Raw genomic sequence first — 18901 nt, forward strand, 5'->3', positions numbered from 1 at the left:
AGGGGACCTGGGGAAGGACCACTCTCATCCTTCTACTCTAATAATGTATTTGACCAGCAACTCTCATTTTGTCAGAATGACAAATCTGCAAATCATTGAGTAGATTTCCATTTGTAAATTCAGAATTAATTTTAATAGGTGAAACCAAAGACTCCACTCTCCACTGTTAATGATTTGCAGAAACACGGGCATTGTGACAGTGTGAAGTCTCCTGCTCCGCAGTTTTAAATTGTGATCCTTCTCTTGATAAATGCAGAGAGCAGTGACAGTGATTAATTTCCCTCCCCCAGCACCACATGAAAGAATATCTGCTAAGTGGAGTGACAGGAAGCAGTCAGGGAGCTCCAGGCAGGGTGCTAGAAACTCCAGGAACCCCGGACTCCCACTGGCTTCCTCGTCTTATTAGCCTTGCTGGCTAAGCTTTGCAGGATGGTTTCAAATCCACTGACACTTGCTCAAAACATCACTGCAAGCAGATCTAACTTCATTTGCACCCCAGGCACTCCACAGTGACGGTCTACACTGTGAGTTTGAGTAAAAGACCACCAGGGCTTTTTAATGCATAAAGTCACAGGTATGTACAAGTTGGTTTCTTCTGCAGCCTGCTGAGGGAAAACTCACTAGGTTCTGAAAACATGTGACCCAAATAGGTATGAGAATAAACCATTTTCCACTTACTGGGTACCAAGTCTCCGGTAATTGCTTATTGAAAATGCATCGATAGTGAGGGCATTCAGAATTATTGCTGGGTACAAGATATATTTTTCAAAACACTGAAGCCAAACATAGAGTCTTTCAAACCACATTAAATGGGCGACATCTGAAAGAAATACAAAAATCTCTTAGAACAGTCTCTGATCAAAGTGTTTTCGCATAAGTACAGATAGCGACAAGAGACACCCCTTCCGCTCAGGCTGCTGACTGGTGACAGCACGTCCACCTCCCCTCCAGGCAGCCTCGCTCAGCTTTGCTTCCATGAAGCTCCTGGGTGACAAGGCACAGGTTGGCCCCCAGTCTGCAAGGCGAGGACCAACGGAGTGACCTGCCAGGCATCAAGTCTGCAGCTGAGCAAGGCTGGGGGCACAGCTTGCACAGCTCAAAAGCTTCTCCTTTCATGCCTGGGAAGACTGCTGGGGCTGGACAGCTTCTGGGATATTCTCTCTCTCTCTCTCTCTCTCTCTCTCTCTCTCTCTCTTGTTAGTCCTTAAATCCCTGATCAAATCCTTGGGCAATGTACACAAATAAGAGAAAGCCAGTCCCCAAGTCCAAGGCACTGGGACCTGCTGCATTTCCCCAAGGCTTCCTGATATCCTTCCTGAGGGCTGAAGCTTTAAGTCAGGCCCACCCAGGTCACCAGGACCAGCAGGCCCACCCACCATCTCTACCAACCCCTAGCATGTGACCTCAGACTGTTCCTTTGTGTTCCTGAGCCTCAGCTTTCTGTGTCCCACTGGTACCTTTAGAGGGCTGCTGGGTAAGGAGTCCCGCTCCCTGCTCCCTGGTAGGTGCTGGGGTGGGATCCACATGGGCAGCACCTCTTGCAGTCCTCACTTGCTGCTCTCTCTGGGGAGGAGCAGCACTGGTCCCACTGGTCAGAGCAGACTTCTAGGGTCACATTATCAGGCGAGAGGGACACCTCCTCCCAGCCTCCAAGGCCAGGGCCAGGGCTGCTTCCCCTACAGCAGTGCAGGCCCAGGGCCCTACGGTGGCTATCCCTCCCTGTCACACGCTCCTCATCTCCTAGAAACCAGGAAGCTTCCCCTGTCCCACCCACCAACACAGAGCACAGGAGCCTTCTGGAGGCTCCACCTTCTTCTCGGCAGCTCAGAGTCTGAATCGGCCAAGGGGACAGCGACTCCATCACAGCCCTGGAGTCACGTTCTCAGTGGCTAAGGTGAACATTGTACCTAGGTAATGCACAGTAGAGAGAGATCCTTGGTGGTGGGGAGAAGGCACGCAGTTTGCACCCTGTGGGGTTGCACAAGAATGACTCATGAAGGAGAAACGCACTCTGCCAGAGCAGCTGTCCTCTGGGGTCCTTACCCAGATCAGAGGATAAGTCACCACCAGGATTGCGTGTAAAGAACCTCAGGAAGCGGCGGACACAGGGCGTCCACTCTCCTCACCGAAGCTTGTTTTCTACATTAGAAGGTGTTGTCTTTAACTCAAAAACTACCTTTGTGGATAAAAATATGAGGAGAAGTTTGGTTCCAGAAATCCCACTTGACAGAACCGGCTGGGATGGGACAGGAATGGGGAGACAGGGCAGAGAGAGTGGCATGGGAAGTAGAGGAAGAGAATAGGCAGAGAAGGAGAGGCGACACCTGAGGGGTGGCAGAGAGGAGAAAGTCTGGTGACCCATGAAGGGGGCACAGGGGGAGGAGAGTTAAGCTCGGGGTAAGGACGCTGGGTCAGAATTCAGCTCTGGGCTTTCTTAATGGATGATGTCTCCTGGGGGCAGATTTGGAGATGTGGTATTCCACAATGAATGAATTTTGATACATAATGAAGTTAAGGTCACACATTTTACATACAGATTAAAGTTTTTTAGTCTTTTGTGAAAGTATATGGAAAGAAAGAAAAACAAACATTCAAGACCTCTCCCCCTTTATCCCAGCACGCAACTGTGACCCTTTCTTCCTAGAGACAATGGTCTCTATGAGCTGCAGACTGGCATCCCCACCACCCCTGGAAAAAATGCACCTGCAGACACACCCGTCTGCTCCTCTCCAGGCTGAGCCTCAGTGCCGCACTGGATCCCGAGCTCCTGGCTTGTGCTGGGCAGTCAGTCCCATGCCCCAGTGGCCCCTCCCAATCCTCCCCACTGGGAGCACTCTGCACATCCTCTAAGAGCTCGCTGCCCTCTCTGCACAGCCAAGCTCCCCGAAAAGCTTGTCACTCTCTGACTCTCCCACGTCCACATCTCCTGCTTCCTGCAAAAACTTCTGCCCTATACCTTTGCAGCCACACCTGCTCAGAACTGCACATGCCAAGGTGCCCAGGCCTCCTGGCCACCCTGGACACTGGCCACCAGACGCCTGCCTGGTCGCCCTACCATGAGCCATGCCCATCTCTCCAGTCATTTCCAAGCACTCCTCCACTGTTTATGCGTGGCCAGCTGCCGGCCATAGCATAGCAACTCCTTGAGAAGCATGCGGGCAGCCTATTCCTCCCAGGAAGCCCCCCAATGTGCGGGTCCCTGCTCGAGGGCACATCCTCCGTGGGACTCTGACTACCCTATGAAACCGCCTCCTCTCGTCACCATTTCTTCACCCCGACTTATTTTTCTTCATTCGCCATATCCCTGCCTGACGCTTGTTGACTGATGGAGTTTGCTTGCTCTCTCCCTCCCCTGAAGCCTCAGCTCCGTGAGGGAGGGACTCCATCCCTGGCTCTAGGCCAGGAGACTCCCCAAAGCCCCCCTTCCCTGAGCCACGGCTCCTCCATAACCTCGGCCCAGCTCTGTGCCATTGTTAGCTGTGCTCACTGTCCTGCTGGGTCCTTTGCTTCATCGTGTGCCGGTGACATCCGTCCTCGGAGTTGTAATTCATTCTTTCTTCTGGTGTAGGAATCTATGGAGGTGAATTTCCAGGTTGGCTTTTCTAACTTCTGCCAACAGGCATTTGGTTAGGATCTATTGTTCACTATGAGAAGCATGCCTGGGAGCATCCTCCTATGTCGTGGAGAACCTGCCTGCTCACTTCTGCACCGCACACCTTGGGTGGGGAACTGCAAGGTCACTGGGTACAGGCTTTCATAGCTAGTGCTGACTAATTTCCCAGAGTCACCGTGCCAGTCTGCACTCTCACAAGCAGTCCTTTGGCTTGTCCCACGTCCCTGCCAAACACTCTGCAGTGCTGCGTGTGAATGCGATATGGTCTCACTTCATGTCCCCAACCACTGGGTGGGGACCTTCAGGTCTTCAGTGAGCTCCTGACCACTGTGACACACATATCTGAGTGCTAGTTCTCCATGGTTGGCTGCCTGGCTCTTTCTCCCAACAGCTGACGAGCCCCTTCCTGAGTCTTAGGAATTCTTGATACATCTGTATACAGGTCCTTGGTCAGCACACACAGGGAGCACCCACTCATGACCTGTTTCACGCTTAACAGCCCCTCAGAGAAAGGAGCCCATGACACAAATTTCCTGTCATTTGTAGGAAAACTCATGACCTGCTCCCTGCTGTCCTCTAAGGCCTTTGGTCTACCTTCCAGGTTTAGATCTGTGAATTCTCTAGAACTGACTCCCGTGTAACATGAAATGAGCGTCAAGATCTGTGCTTCCTGTGTCGGTCCTTTGGGTGGCCGCCACTCACTTCCAGGGGCACAGCCTGAGTATGATGCCTCAATGTCTCTGTGTGGCCAGGTGCTCTGGAAGGCCCCTCAGACTCTCCTGCTGGAGAAGCTCCTGGACTGTGCCATCTGGAGATCTCAGGACTGGCCCTTGCTCCCAGGACAGCATCACCAGAGGTGCAGGCCAGGGCATCCCGACTGTCTCCTCCAGAGGGAGCAGGACTCAGTGCTGACCTATTAGAACTGTCACTCACGGGGATAGCGAGAGGGGAAACTTTCAACTGTGTGTAAATCCTTTGTAATCAATGCACCCTCCATCTGTCTGCTCTCAGGTGGACCCCGCCCCCTCCCCACCTGGGCACTCTGCCACACTGCTGTGGACCCAGCCCCATCAGGCACCTGCAGACACCTGGTGCTTCTGCGTTTAGTGCTCCTAGCACCAGGGGAAGCTTGCAGCTCCCTGAGCCGTCACTGTGGTGGCAAGGTCCACAGTTCAGCACTGTCACAGCAGTGAGGACACTCACCCCCAGCAGACTGTGCCTTGCGAGGCCTAGTACCTCAATACCTAGTAGGTGCCTGCGCTGGGCTGGGGTTCACTGAATGTTACCTGTTGTCTTAGTGTTTGGGGGAAACTCTGGATACTTAACAGATTTACTTAAATATGGATATTTAAAGATGGATGAAAAAAAAACAAGAAAACCAAGAGACAGTAAGCAGTCCTTGGAATTGCTTTTGGATTACAGAACAAACAATTTTCTAACTACATCGTATCAGGCATTTCCTATTTTAACCTTTCTAAAGGTTCCCTCAACTACAGTTAGGTTTCTTTCTATAGAACATTACTTTTTTTCTGATTTCCAATCTGTAACAGATGGACAGTGTCAGACTGAGGCCAGCACCTCTGAGCCAATCCAGCCTGCTTGTAACATCCATTTACAGAAGCCCATCAGCTTATGTCACCAATTCAGACAACCTGAGTGAGATTCCTGAAAAAAAAAAAAAAGTAAAAAAGATAAACATAACTGACCCTTATCCTCAGTGCTACTAGGAAAACGTCTGCGTTAAAGACAACGTTTAAGAGGCTCATTGCTGAAGAGTAATGGGGCTGTCTGGGGGTGTCTCAGCTCTTCCAGAACTTGTCATGTTTACTTTCAAAAAAATGACCTTTTCCAGTGGATGGGGATGGTCCCATGCAGCCTACGAGGACTCACTGCTGAGTATGGCAACAAAATCAGGTTTTTATAAGACTCCACCCATCCCAGAGACAGCAATGGAGTCTGATCAAGTGGAAGCTCGGGATTTAGCACCCAGGCCTGGCAGGGTGTCTGAGACTGAGGTTCCTATTCAGCGAGCCCTTGGCCTGAGCTACCTGGGCGTATGAAGAAGGGGAGAGCCCCTCGGCTCTACCTTGTGGTGTGAGAGTGAGGCCTGCAGGCTGCAGGGAGACCCAGCACTGCAGGGCGAGTCCCAGGGCATCCACCATGAGACGTGCACCAGCAGACAGGCAGCAGGACTGCGGACGGAGGCCGGTCGTTAGGAGAAGGTGACCAAGTCTCCAGCTGAAAGCAGAGCAAGACACAGCTCTGCAGGGGGCTTCTGAGGAGGAGTCACGGAACCAGAACCCTCAGATTATTGCCCCTTGAGTCACAAAACCTTCACTAGTTCCCAGGGCCTTAGAGTCTCTGACGCACAGAGATTGAGGACGAAGTGGCCACGCTGCCTGACCCAGCACGGCCGCCACCAGAGCACCTAAGGGAACAGAGTATGACCACCATGGACCCCTGTACCTGGAGTGCAAGCCACCACACCTCCATGGGGAAGTCAAGCTGGCCAGGAGTCCAGGGAGGGCAGCTAACACTCACAGGGCACCCAGCACAGGTGTGCATGCCAGGTGTGAGGGGAGCGGGGCCACGGGAGGCAGGTCCCAGCACCTAGCCAGAGCAGGGAGGGAAAGTGTGGCAGGGACACTTTGCACCTGCACTCCTGAATTCTCTGTCCTTCCTATTCCAGAATCCATCCACCAACAGCACTGGAATGTCCTAATGAAATGCTTCAGTCTCTAGATGGAGACAGCGTTGAACACACAAGTGGAACTCGCTATAAGGCATCCAGCTGGAGGCAGTGGGACAGGTGGCAGGGAGGGTGACGGGGTGGGTGGGGTGAGGTGGGCGAGACGCTGGGCCAATATGCATGTGCAGAATGCCCAGTGCCGGGGGGAATGCGTTCTTGCCTGTGGGGTGCCCACGGAAAGCCAGCACACGGGAAAGCTCGCAAGCACAGCACACGGTGCATGTTTACAAGTCCCCACAGGGTCTCCCTAGGCATAAGTCAGAAAGAAAATCTGCAGCGGTATTTTATAACTGCCTTTCCATTAATGTCCTGAATATGCAAAGAGACCATAAAAAGACATTATTTGGCATTATTATTTCTCTCTTCCCTGGAAGATGAGGCCCCCGAGGAAAAGAATGCTAACTAATTATGCCATTTACATGCTTATATATGACTCGTTACAGTTGAAAGCTTTATGCTTTCTTAAAGGGTTTCAGGTTGTGTTTTTAGATGCTCTTGCTACTAAAATAGGTCCTCCTCAATAATTAAAAACAACCCAGATCCTCAGGATGGTTTAGCTTTACAAAGACGACCTTCTCCAGTTCAAATCCTGAGTTGGGACTTGAACTGCAAGGACACTGGGTCTCCTGTTTTACTGGGAATGGGGACGGATGCGGGGGGCAGACCACAGCCTGGGGTAGCCGGGCACTGCAGCACCGAGGCCCTGCAGGGGATGGATGTTGCCTTGTCCGTGAGCAGTCCTCCCTCCTGCCTCTCCTGCTGGGCCATGGCTCAACCTGGGACGTCCTGAGCACCCTGGGCATGTGACTCGTGGCTTCTTCTCTAGAAATGGGCTTCGCTTCCAGATGCAGTACAGAGAGTAACTAACCAGCAGGCTTCTGATCAGACCTGAGTCCCTACGCTGGTGTTCAGGCGCACTTTCCAGGAAGCAGCTCAGTGCATGAGGACCGTGTGTGCCTTGTTGTGCTAGTTCAGCCGGGGCATCAAGCTACTCCAGCCACTCTGAGTTAAAGAGGCTAAGGACAGCCACCCAGGTCCTATCTGCTAAGGCCAGCCGTCTTCCTCTCTGGAGGAAAGGGCAAGGAATAGTCCTTCCACTGTTCCCCATGGCACACCCATCGCACAGACAAGATGAGCCCCGAGATCCAGCACAGCATAGGGTCTTGAACTCACTGCCCCTCCTCTTCTGCTCCTTCAGTCATTGCCACCCATGTTCCACAGATCTCACACCTACCATCAGGTTTCAGTCACCAAGGAAGGTCTTGATGAAGGTCATCCAGATTGGACCACCCCTGTGACAGAAATCTCAAAACCACAGGACACAGACATCCAGATGATAAAGGGTGACCAAGTGCAGCCCCACAGTGAAATGTGAAATGCATAGCAAGGCAAGTGGCAAAGGGATGCTCCCTCTCCATGGGGACCAGGGAGTACACTCATGGGGCTCTCTGCTGCCTAGGACTATGCTAAAAGCTGCTCACATCTCGCGTGTATTACTCTAACCCACGGTTCTCACATCTAGGACTCCAGTTATAGACGGTAGGGGTAAGCTACAATGGTTAAACACAGCCAGCTCAGGACATGGCCAGGATTTGTGTGCACTGACCTGTCCCAGAGACTGCTCTCTGGGTCTGGACGCTACAATTTCTCCTACACTCCCCAAGAGCATCCTTCAGGAAAAACCTGGTCACCCCTAAAGGGCCAGGAGTCAGAGAACATCAGATGTCTCAGCAGCAGCAGCAGACGCCTCAGAATCCCAGTCCAGAGCCTGGCTGGGCTCGCTGCAGACTGGCCCTCAAGCGCAGAGCAGATGAGGCCCTAGCGGAGCCTCATCTCTGGAGAGACTGGGGGGAGCTGTGCCTCCAAAGCGGCTGAGCAAAGAAGCGATGACTCAGAGGGAGTCTGCAAGGTGGGCAGGTGAAGACTGGAGGCAGGCCACCAAGCTGCTAGAGAAGCTGACACACACAAACACAGGATGGGGAGAGAACACAGGATGGAGCCATGGTGCACCCCGGACTCACGAGAAGGCCAGGGGTCCATGGTGTGCTCTGGACTCGAGCAGACAGCACTTAGACCTTGAAGCATGTGTTCGACAAGCAAGGGAAGGCTGTACTGGAGGAGGACGGGAATGCACCATGGAAGGAGGACAAGGGGTGCACCCTCTGTCCCAAGGGGAAGCCTGGAGACCAGTGAGTCCAGACCAGAAGGAGCAGAGCAGCTTGGGGCCACTATTGGGAAGAAGCATGGTGGATGCCAGGAGGGACATCTGGAGGGCAGGGAACGATTCTTGCTGAAGAGGAGGAAGCACAGATGGAGGAGTTGGTGACAGGGATCTGCTGCTTTTTGTTATAACTTGTTCCATTTTCCTTTTCTTGTTTTTAATTTTTTTTTTTTTTAAATTTAGAGACAGGATCACTCTAAGTTCTTGGAGCCTCACTAAATTGCTGAGGTTGGCCTTTAACTTGCTTCAGTCTGCCTCAGCCTCCCAAGCTGCTGTGATTACAGGCGTGGGCCACCAGGTCCGCCCTTTCCACTTAATTTCTAATGCTATATATCACTTTGATGAAATAGCTAAGGTACTTTTTAAATGAAAATTTAAAAATAAAATTAGAGAAAGCATTTTCAGAACCATGTTTATCACATGCAGAAAACAGTCTCTCTGCAAATTTATTGACAAGACTTGCTAAACTGCAAATAAATTCACTGGTGAATTACAAATCTGTGTCGGGCATGGTGGCCCCCACCTGTAATCCCCGCGGCTTCGGAGACTGGGGCAGGAGGATCGCAAGTTCAAAGCCAGCCTCAGCAACAGTGAGGTTCTAAGCAACTGGGTGAGACCCTGTCTCTAAATAAAGTACAAAATAGGGCTGGGGATGTGGCTTAGTGGTCAAGTGCCCCTGAGTTCAATCCCTGGCCCCCCCCCACCAAATAACAAATTTGGGACTCACTAGTGAATTTGCGGATTTTTAAAATTTATAATTTAAATAAAAATTTCAATTTAGGTGTTTTATAATCTATTCAATCCTTTATTCATGTATTCTAATGTACCCCCAAATTGTAACAAACTTCAGCAACTAGTGAGCTTTTGGGTATGAGTCACAGACAGGTGCACCTGAGTCCTTTGACCCACCTCAGAGACTTATAAAGTCAATGTCACTCATCTGTTCACTCTGCCATCGTCTACTGAATACCTACTTGGTGCCAGGCACTAACCCAACGTTCAGCTACACAATTCCACAGACTTCCAGTTTGCATTTCCACTGGACTGAAAAGGCTGCCCCAGCCACCAGCATCTCCCAGTCCCTGAGGCTTCCGTGTCTCTACCTCACACCGCACATCCCCGAGCCTAGCAGCCTAGCCCTCCCACAGCACAGGCCCCTGGGCGTTCACTGGATAGTAAGCTCCTGGACACCAGAAATAGAGGTGGTCATTCTGTGTCACTGTTCCCAGGGCGTGGCATCAGGTGGGGACCCGTTGACTATTTCCTGAATGAACAGAGAGTGTGGTCATGGGCATTTCCGGCAGGCACGGGCCACACAATAACACGGTCTTCCTGGGCCCTCTCGGCCCCACCAGAACCCGGGTGTCTGGCAGGAGCGTGGCCATCAGCTCAGATCACTTCACTTTTCCTTGAAGCCTTAGAAGCCGATCATCACAACACTAACAGAGGCTTCGTGGGGGACACATGAACATGTGCCTAACCCCACTGCTCCTTTCTTGAAGGAACGCACTTCCTCTGGAAAGTTCTGGGGTAGAACGAAGGTTCTCACAGGCAGAATCTTACCCGTAGAGCCGGCTCAGTCCATGACGTCATGGCCTGGATCCTCCTCCAGGTTCATGAAAATCAACTCGCTTTATATCTTAAACAGAGTGCCCTTCTAGCCCTTGACCTCTCAAATCCCATGTTGGGCTCCAGCCGCGGTCCAGCTGGTCCCCTGGGGAGGGTGGAAACACAGCAGCTTTGGCTCCGTGGGGGTGACCACACAGGCTCACCACTGCTCTTGCCTGCGGCTCCTCCCGCTGCCGACCTGTATCACAGTGATGTGTTCCGCTCATGGCCAGACAGAGGTGGAGAACGGGTCGGGATCAGGATGGGGAGAGGCCTCACAGGTCAAGGACTGAGCAGATGGAACCACGTCCTGATTACAGCCGTCAGCTCCGGCTGATACACTCAGCTCCGTTTCATAAAGTTGATCTGACATCTCCACTTTCTACCAAGGAGAAGACACACCTGGGGCATGCAGAGGGGGATGTGAACTGAAAGGGGACAGGCACCAGGCGTAGACTTGTCCCAGTGAATGTGGAGTGATGTGTTTGGATTAAATGCGGTTTGGCAGGCAGACCACAGGCCTCGCCTGCACTGGCATGGAGGGGCTCTGGAGGGCTGGCCTGGGCACATGGCAGTCCTGGAGCTCACCAGGCCCTTAGACATGGCAGCCGCAGGTGCTGGACTGGACAAGGCTCTAGGAGCAGTGGGAAGCTGGATGGGGGTGAGTGCTAGGGAAGCTCTTCTGCAGGGACTGGCTTTGGGCAGAGACCCACAGGAACAGTGGCCTGGCTTTAGTGTGGGCAGCAGGAGGCCAGCATCCCACTCCAGGAGCAGCAAGGAGGGGAGAGGGAGAGGCAGAGTGCTGTGTTCTGGGAAATGCCACGCAGAGGGGAGTCGGTATCCCCCAGGGAGGGCACCTGGAGGGTCAGAATGCCCTGTCAGGCTTCACAGGACCTGCTGTGGCATAGCTGCATGACTCTCTGGGCCACCATGGTGGCCTGGGAGTCACATTCAGGGTGTGCCCACCACACAGAGCAGAAGGAGCACCAGATGACAACAGCCTGCATGCTAGTCACTCACTGGCCACAAAACTGGCAGGATCCAAGCTCTATCCCTGGACTTCCCTGGGCTTCCATTCTGCTTATTGAAAACAGTGGGCAGCACATGCACCTGCCTTCCTTGCCAATGGCAATCGACTAGCAATATCTGCTGCTGGCCCAATTCCAGGGCGCTGCTCTCAGGCAGTGACGCCTGCCAGTCCTGGTGCCCAGAGACAGGCCACATGCTCACCAGCCCTGCCCTGCTCTTTCCTCTTTCCCAGTGACAGTATTCTGTACTCCTATGAAAAAGAAGATCTGGGCACAGCTTTCATAGGAAAAGTCACATGACCAGCCTGAGTTTCCTGGGCACTCCTGTGGCCAGTGGGAGAAAGGAAGAGAAGCGAGGAAAAGGGCCGGAGGCTCAGGACAAGGGGGGTGGCAGGTGGTAGCAGCCTACAGCTCCTAACACAGCCATAGCTCATGATTTGTGCCTTTGGATTTTCCTTCCAACACAGACACTTTTGAAGTAGAAACTGTTTTTCATTATGTGCCTCATTTGTCAAGCCTGGGATCCTTGGCAAGACTCAAGGCTGCCTGTAAATGGCTAACAGACAGGAAGACAGGTCCCACAGCCTCTGCTTGAGCCATGTGAGCAAGCACCTCCACCTCCACCACCTACCCAGAGCCTCCCACACACCCACCTGCCCTTGGAAAGGGGCAGTCAGACCCAGAAACACACTCACTCCACTTGTTCTGGAGCATGCACTTGCACTTAACAGTCCAGCAGGCTTAAAAAAGGAGTCCAATTTAAACTGGGCTCTTGCAGACCCAGTGGCACACACCTATGATCCAGCTGCCTGGGAGGCTGAGGCAGGAGGATCACAATTCAAATCCAGCCTCAGCAACTTAGTGAGGCCCTAAACAACTTAGTGAGACCTTGTCTCAAAATAAAAAATAAACAGGGCTGGGGATGTGGCTCAGTGGAAAAGCGCCCTGGGTTCAGTCTTCAGTTCGTACATACTATATTACATGAATGAATAAATACATTGAGCTTTTTAATATTTAGGGAAGAAAAAAAACAGGAAAGAAAGAAAAGAAAGGGAGGGAAGGTGCCGGCAGGGAGAGAGAGAGAGAGAAAGAGAGGCCCTGAGTGGTTAACAGCCCCCTCCTATTTCCACATCAAATTCCACACTCTGAGCTGCCACATGAAAGGAAGCCCAAGACAAACCTGCCTGGTTTTCCTCCTTCAGTCGGACAGGCTCTCCTCCCTCTGCAAAGGCCTTTAAATATACAGAGTCAATAAGACAGAGGTGAAGGTATAGGCCGGCCCCGGGTCAGGGTCAAGGTATAGACACGGGAGCAGGTGCAGGTGGTGGTGTGGACAGGAGTTAGGCCACCGCAGGGGCCCAGGCGTAGGTAAAGGGACAGGCGTGGGTAGAGGAGGCAACTCTGGAAGCCACTTCCAGTAGCACTTGAACTTGCACAGAACACGGAACAGTACGTTTCACAGCTGAGCCTCCATCTTGTCTCTGAGGGAACAGCAATTCAAGCCCTGGTCCTGCAGCCCCCTGTGCTGGCCCATGAGGCCACATCGCTTCACCTCTGCCTCATCATTGTTTTTTTATTATCTCCCCTGCTTCCCTTCTATGTCCCTAGTCCCCTGAGGCTGCTGATGCTAATCCTGCCTGGCACCTTCCTGTGAGTCAGTGACCTGGCCAGCCTCACATACCTGCACCTGGGAGTAGGGACCGGTGGGTAATTCCCATTACAACAAGGAAGCTGCAGGGTGCTAAAGGTTCTGTGCAGACTGGGCAGCACTGGACAGAATAGAATAATCTGTGGACTATGGCTTTGACGCGTCAGAAGATGGGAAGGAATGCATCAGTCTTTCTGTCTCTATTTAAGCACAGAGCAGGACACCTTGTGGGGAAATCCCTGAGAGACTTCCTACAGGAAGTGCTCCTCACCTCGGCTCTGATGGTGTGGTTACCAGGCTGGCACCCCCACAGGAGTTGCTAAGTCAGTCAGCCATAGACACAGTCGAGGGTCCAGGCATGTGACCAGAAACTCCAGTTCCAGGGCCTGACGGCCAGTGGCTGGTCTGTGCTGCAGCCCGTCTAGCCACCACTCCAGGGTGCACTGGAAGCACACTCTCCAGGTCTGAAGGACAGCTCAATTCTCCCCAAGACCACTGACCAATGAGCCTTCCAACAAAGCCACTTTCAGTTCACCCTGCCTCAACCGTCTCCGTCTGGTTGCCAGGACACGGGAACAACCTGCACTACAAGGCCCACGCTTCACATTCGTGTCTTGGTTGCAGGGAAACATGCCCTGTGCACCGCTGGCCACGTTGCCACGTGTAGACCCGTGGTGCCAAGTGCAGACCTGTGGTGCCAACTGCATGCTCACAGGTCAGTGTCCCCCATCCCTCCCGCTAGGAGGGACGTGCACTGACCTCTCACTTCCCGTTGCTGGTACTCCTTGCTTTTGAGCACGGGATGAGAGATCCACATCCAGGGGTGGTGTTTGCGGAGCTGAGGGAGCAGGTGGTGGGTGACGAGCCCCACGGTGCCCGCCAGCGCGAACAGGATGAGGCTGAGGAAGGGCTGTGAGGGAAGGCGGACCAGTCACCAGCCAAGGCCAAGTCCTTCCCGCTCCCTCTCGAGTCACAGATGATTCCCAGCTTGCTTTGAGCCTCTGGAGCTCCTTCCACATCCCACAGAACAGATTCCTGCGCTGAGGGCCACCGGACTCAGCAACAGCCTGCAGAGTAGCCAGGCCAGGGAGTGGAGCCCTCGAGCACATTTTTGGTTTGCTTATAAGGACAGAAGAACAATGACAAGCCCAGCCAGCAGAATCCCTTGTTGAAGGGAGGTCCCCTGACGTCAAGTGCTACACAGACAGTGACTAGGAGACCATGGGCCAGAAGTCCACCCAGGCTTCTGCCTTTGCTCACTGCAGATCCTACCCGGTAGTCCTTCTGACTCTATTCCCACCCCAATACGGCATGGGTGTGCCCCTAGCTGCAGTCCCACCACTAACTGGCACGTGCTGGCTCCAGGAGGCTTACCATGGCACCCACAGACCAAACCCCTCCCCAGCTGGGAGGGAGGTCATGGTGGGCACCAGGTCTCCTCCTGAACACCACTGCTCAGAACGCCATCCTCTCAACAGGCACTTCGTTTCCCCGGCTTGTCTGCCTGCCCCATGCCCTCTGCTCTGCGGCTGCCCAGGCAGCAAGGAGAAGGGGCAGCCAGGAAGCACCCAGAGCCCAGGGGACACCTACTCTCAAGGACAGGAACACGGTGCTGGCGCTGACTGCAAAGGAGAGGACGGCCACCACAGAGCAGACAATGAGGTCCGACCTCAGGACGTCCCTCTGAAAGAGAAGACCAGCTGTCAGGGTCATGTGTCCAGTTTCTCTCGGCAGCTCCAGGTAACCAGGTGAGTTAGACAGTGGGTGCTGGCCTGGTATGACTCTTCCTGCCTGACACCTGATGGCATATACCCAGTGGGATGCCCTGGCCAGGCCCGTCACCAGCACATTCACCATCTCCCGCTGGGGGAAATTCAGGGGACCAAGGCCGGGAGCTGGGGGGTGGACCTGGGAGGTAAGCCCACCTGCTAACCAGGCAAAGCAGGCAGGTTCGTGCACCCTGGGAGGCACAGGGCTGCTTCCAAACACACATGGGACACCCCGCGTCCAGAGCGCCCCAGAGGTTAGCGAGACCTGCTAAGGAGACCCAGGTGCCACAAGGCACTACTGGGTCTTGGGACAGCCTGGGTTTCCTCATGTCCACAGCCTGGGCATGCCAAGCGGAAGCCCCCTGCACATTTCTCACCATTTCAACCAGATCACAGTTCATATTTCAATTTCAATTCCATGGAGAAAAGGCTACTTCCAATGGTTGAAGCACATGTGCAGCGATCACACGTGCTGTATGAGGGCAACACAGTGCTCAGGACTTGGACATGACTCTCCAGGACACCCACTATGGCTCGAGCAGGAGCAGGGGAAAGCAATGTCAGGCCTGAGAACACTGATGCAGGGATGGGAGAAGGGCCAGGGACCCTCACAGGGCATGACATTGCTGACTGGCAGGTTAACAGGGATGTAAGGGACTATCAATTCACTTCAGTTAGTTATGATGCACAATTATAGATGACTTTAAGGTATCGTACAGTTCTCTGAAAATTCTGAAGCCACCAATACCTTTATACCTCCCTGTTCTTGACTGAAAAAGAATTTTACTTTTGAAACTACTGTTCAGAATGTTATCTGCCAGGAAATGACCTCCACCCCATCTTTTCTGATTTTTAGCTAAAATGTGGGGCTTCCTCCCATGCTGCTGGCTGCCTGTGTTGACCCCCAGAGCCAGGAAGGACCCAGACAAGGGCAAAGGGGGCAAACAGGACCCTGGCCATCTGTGGCTGACCACTGCAGCCCCGGTCCCGGCTAGACTAACCAGCCGTCAGGGAAGAGACGCATCCTCCATGCGGGTTTGCCCATTCCCTGCTGAGGTGGTCTTGAATCTGCCCTTGCATGTTTACATTCACATGAAAGTGTTGAAAGGGAGGAGCCGCAGTTTAGAGTTTATTTCAGATTTATTCTTTGTATGGGCAATCTGACTGTGGAGCATGGAAAATCACTGGCTTTTGATTCTAAATCCATAAAACATTCATGATCAGAGGTTTTCACCAAAATTTTTCTCTCCGAAATAGCCAAGATTCACACTCTGCACCCTGTGCCCTTGCAGGCCAGCCCCCATGCCCCGAGGGGGCTCCGGGGTTCTGGGTCTTCCCGCGGTGTAGCTATGCCAATTCCCCAGTGTTTCAACGACATGGTTTTATGTTGTTTAAGAGGCACTGAACTCCTCCCAAGGGAAGTTTAAAAATTTTCCAGATGTTTAACTTAAAATTGTGTCATCTTTAGTTACCATTCACGCTTGTTTAAGGGACAGCAGCAGCCGAGGGCAACTGCTGGATGGGGGCCCCTGATTCCTCAGAGTAGGACAGGAGGGAGTTGGCATGACCGCTGGTCTCCCTCAAAACTGAGTGACAACTGGAAGCAAGGGTGACCCTTGTCACCCTTGTCACCTTGTCAAGGTCCTGAGGATTCCTCATAAATAACTACAAACCACCCTGAGTCTTTCTCTACTCACTGAAGTGCTCTTTCCACCCATCTCCCTTCCATACTAGGGTCTGTGAGCAGCTTCACTAGGCCTATGAACAACCCCCCACCCCCATTTACTGTGTGCAGCTTGCTGAGTTCTGACATGTGGTCACCTCACAATCATCACCAGAATTAAGTCATTAGCATAGCCACCCTGCTCCCAGTTTTCCCTCCATTTGATCACTCTGTCTTCTGGGTCACTCTATCACTAAAGATTTTTTTCTCCTCATTTTCAAGAATGTTATAACATTGAATTATAGAATATGTGCCCCTTTTTGGTCTGGCTTTTTTCATTGAGTGTGATTATTCTGAGATTCATCTATACTAATAGTTCATTCCTTTTCCTTGTAAGTAGTATTCTTTTGTTTGGAAATTCTGGTGTGTTTATCTGTTCACCTGAGTAGACATTTATTTGTTTTGGTTTTGGTTTTAGGCCAATTGTATAGTCTTATGATTTGGCAGGGGGGTGTAATATTTGTTTAGATTTGCCAATGTACCTTCTTCTTGCTTTCCTCTTTATTCATTCTTGCATATTAGACCTTATCTGGGATTCCTTTCTGCTGAAAAATATCTTTCAGACTGTATCCCTACTTTTAGCTAGACGTAGTGGCACCTGCTTGTCATTCCAGCAACTCAGGAGGCTGAGGCAGAAGGACTGCAAGTTTAAATTACCTCAGTAATTTGGCAAGGCCATATCTCAAAATAAAAAATAGAAACAAAGGGCTGGGGATGTGGCTCAGTGGTTAAATGCCCCTAGGTTTAATCCCCACCCATCCCCCCAAAAATTGTCTAAAATATTTTTATTTTGTCTTCATCCTTGAAAGTTATTTTTGCTGGGTATAAAATTTTAACATGACAGTTACTTTATTCACAACACATTAAATACATTAAGCCTGTCTTTGGGCTCCATGGTGCTCTGCTCATTTGAGTGCAGTCTGTTTGCTGTATTTACCTGTGTGCGGATGGTCTGCATCCCTGGTGCTACAGTCCCACTGAGGTTGGACTGTGTGGATTCTTTTTTCTTTAATTTACCTGCTTGAGACTCAGTGGGTCCCCAGTATCTACATCTGTGTCTTCCACCAATTCTCACAAGTTCTCCAACATTATCTCATCGGACATTGATTAGACTCCAGTCTCTATTTTCCCAGGGATTCTGATAAGATATGGTAAGACTTCTTACTCTGCCCTTGAACTCTCCTCATTCCTCTTTGGTATTTCCCAATTTTTGCCTATCAGAGTTGTATTCTGGAAATTTCCTTCTGTTTATCCATCAGTTCTCTAGTTTCTCTTCAGAGGTGTCTAATCATTTGGGGTGGAGGAGAGAAATGGTTTTTTATTGTTTTTTTTTTACTTTATTTGCTTTATTTATTTGCTTATTCATGTAGGAAACTCAATTTGATTTTTTTAAGCATGCTAGATCACCTTAAATACATCCTATCGTCAATAAAGTTAAAGCTTTCCTGTACTTCTTTAAACATAGTAGGTATGGTTATTTTAAAATCCATGTCTGATACTTCCAACATCCGCAGTATTGGTAGATCTTATTTTGCTGGTTCCTTGATTCCCTGTATACTTTCAAATTTGTACTGTGAACTACTCATTTTCCTTAGAAAATCAGCTTTGGAAACACTTGCAGTCCGAGGGAATATTCTAGTGAGGACTCACATCTTTCCTCCATAAGGCATTTCTGGCTGGGAACCATTTTAAACGCAACTCATAAATCAAGGGGTTTTGAAGTGTGCTACAAATCCCTGAAAAGGTACAGCTTCCCAGGGACACACAGCTTGCTTGGCATGGAGGCCAGTCTCCCTCTGCACCCTGGCACTGGGGATGGGGGAATGGGCTTCCTTCCTCTCAGTCCCACCTGAGAGTGAGGCTCTGTAGGTCCAGGGATGGCGATGGCAGTCTGAATTGGATGCTCCACTGAGGAGGCCTGGGCCCCAGGAAAAGCAAGCTTCCTGCCCCGCCTCCTGCAGATACCTGGTTCAGATTCTTACCTAGCAGTTCCTTATTATTTTGTCAGTTATTCATTACATTATGAAGAATTTTCTAATGTTTTATTTAGAATTTGCTTTTGATCAGCCGAGTTTGGTTTTAATTTATCTGCCCTAACACTTCTCCCTCCCTCTTCCTGACTTGTTAATCCCCCTCTGACTTTCATTGGTGTCTGATGAGGGATTAATTCATAAAATTCTTTCTTCTCTCCAACTGCTAAATGCCATACACTGAATAATCAATTCTTGACTGTGACATTATTTTCCATATAACATGTTCTTATAAATAATTTGTCTCCTTTCTGTGTTTTCCTGATCCACTAATCCCATTCTCTAAACTTGAATGGGTCTCATATTTTGTTCTGATTATTCAGTTTTAATAACATACTCTTAAATCTCAAAAGTGCTAGTTCTTTTTTCTTATTCTCTTTCAAGTTTTATTGAACCATTAACTGCTAGTCTTCTACATAAACCTTAGAATCATTTCCCAATGCTGTGAATATAACTCCATCGGAACCATTTTGAACAATATTAAACCTACAAATTTACTTTCAAAGAACTGG

General features: G+C 51.0%; 1 protein-coding gene across 2 annotated transcripts in view; it reads right to left on the reverse strand.

Moving 5' to 3' along the window:
* The window catches only part of Pcnx2 (pecanex 2), a 170202-nt gene that overhangs the window by 85118 nt on the left and 66183 nt on the right, over positions 1 to 18901 (reverse strand). For both annotated transcript variants that reach the window (XM_076831630.1, XM_076831631.1), the window contains 3 exons: positions 14458 to 14550; positions 13627 to 13777; positions 679 to 820 (listed from right to left, as the gene is read on the reverse strand). In XM_076831630.1, coding sequence (XP_076687745.1) covers positions 679 to 820; positions 13627 to 13777; positions 14458 to 14550 — 386 coding nt within the window. The remainder of the gene's footprint in view (positions 1 to 678; positions 821 to 13626; positions 13778 to 14457; positions 14551 to 18901) is intronic.

Source organism: Callospermophilus lateralis, chromosome 13, assembly GCF_048772815.1.
Source record: "Callospermophilus lateralis isolate mCalLat2 chromosome 13, mCalLat2.hap1, whole genome shotgun sequence".
Lineage (NCBI taxonomy): Eukaryota > Metazoa > Chordata > Mammalia > Rodentia > Sciuridae > Callospermophilus > Callospermophilus lateralis.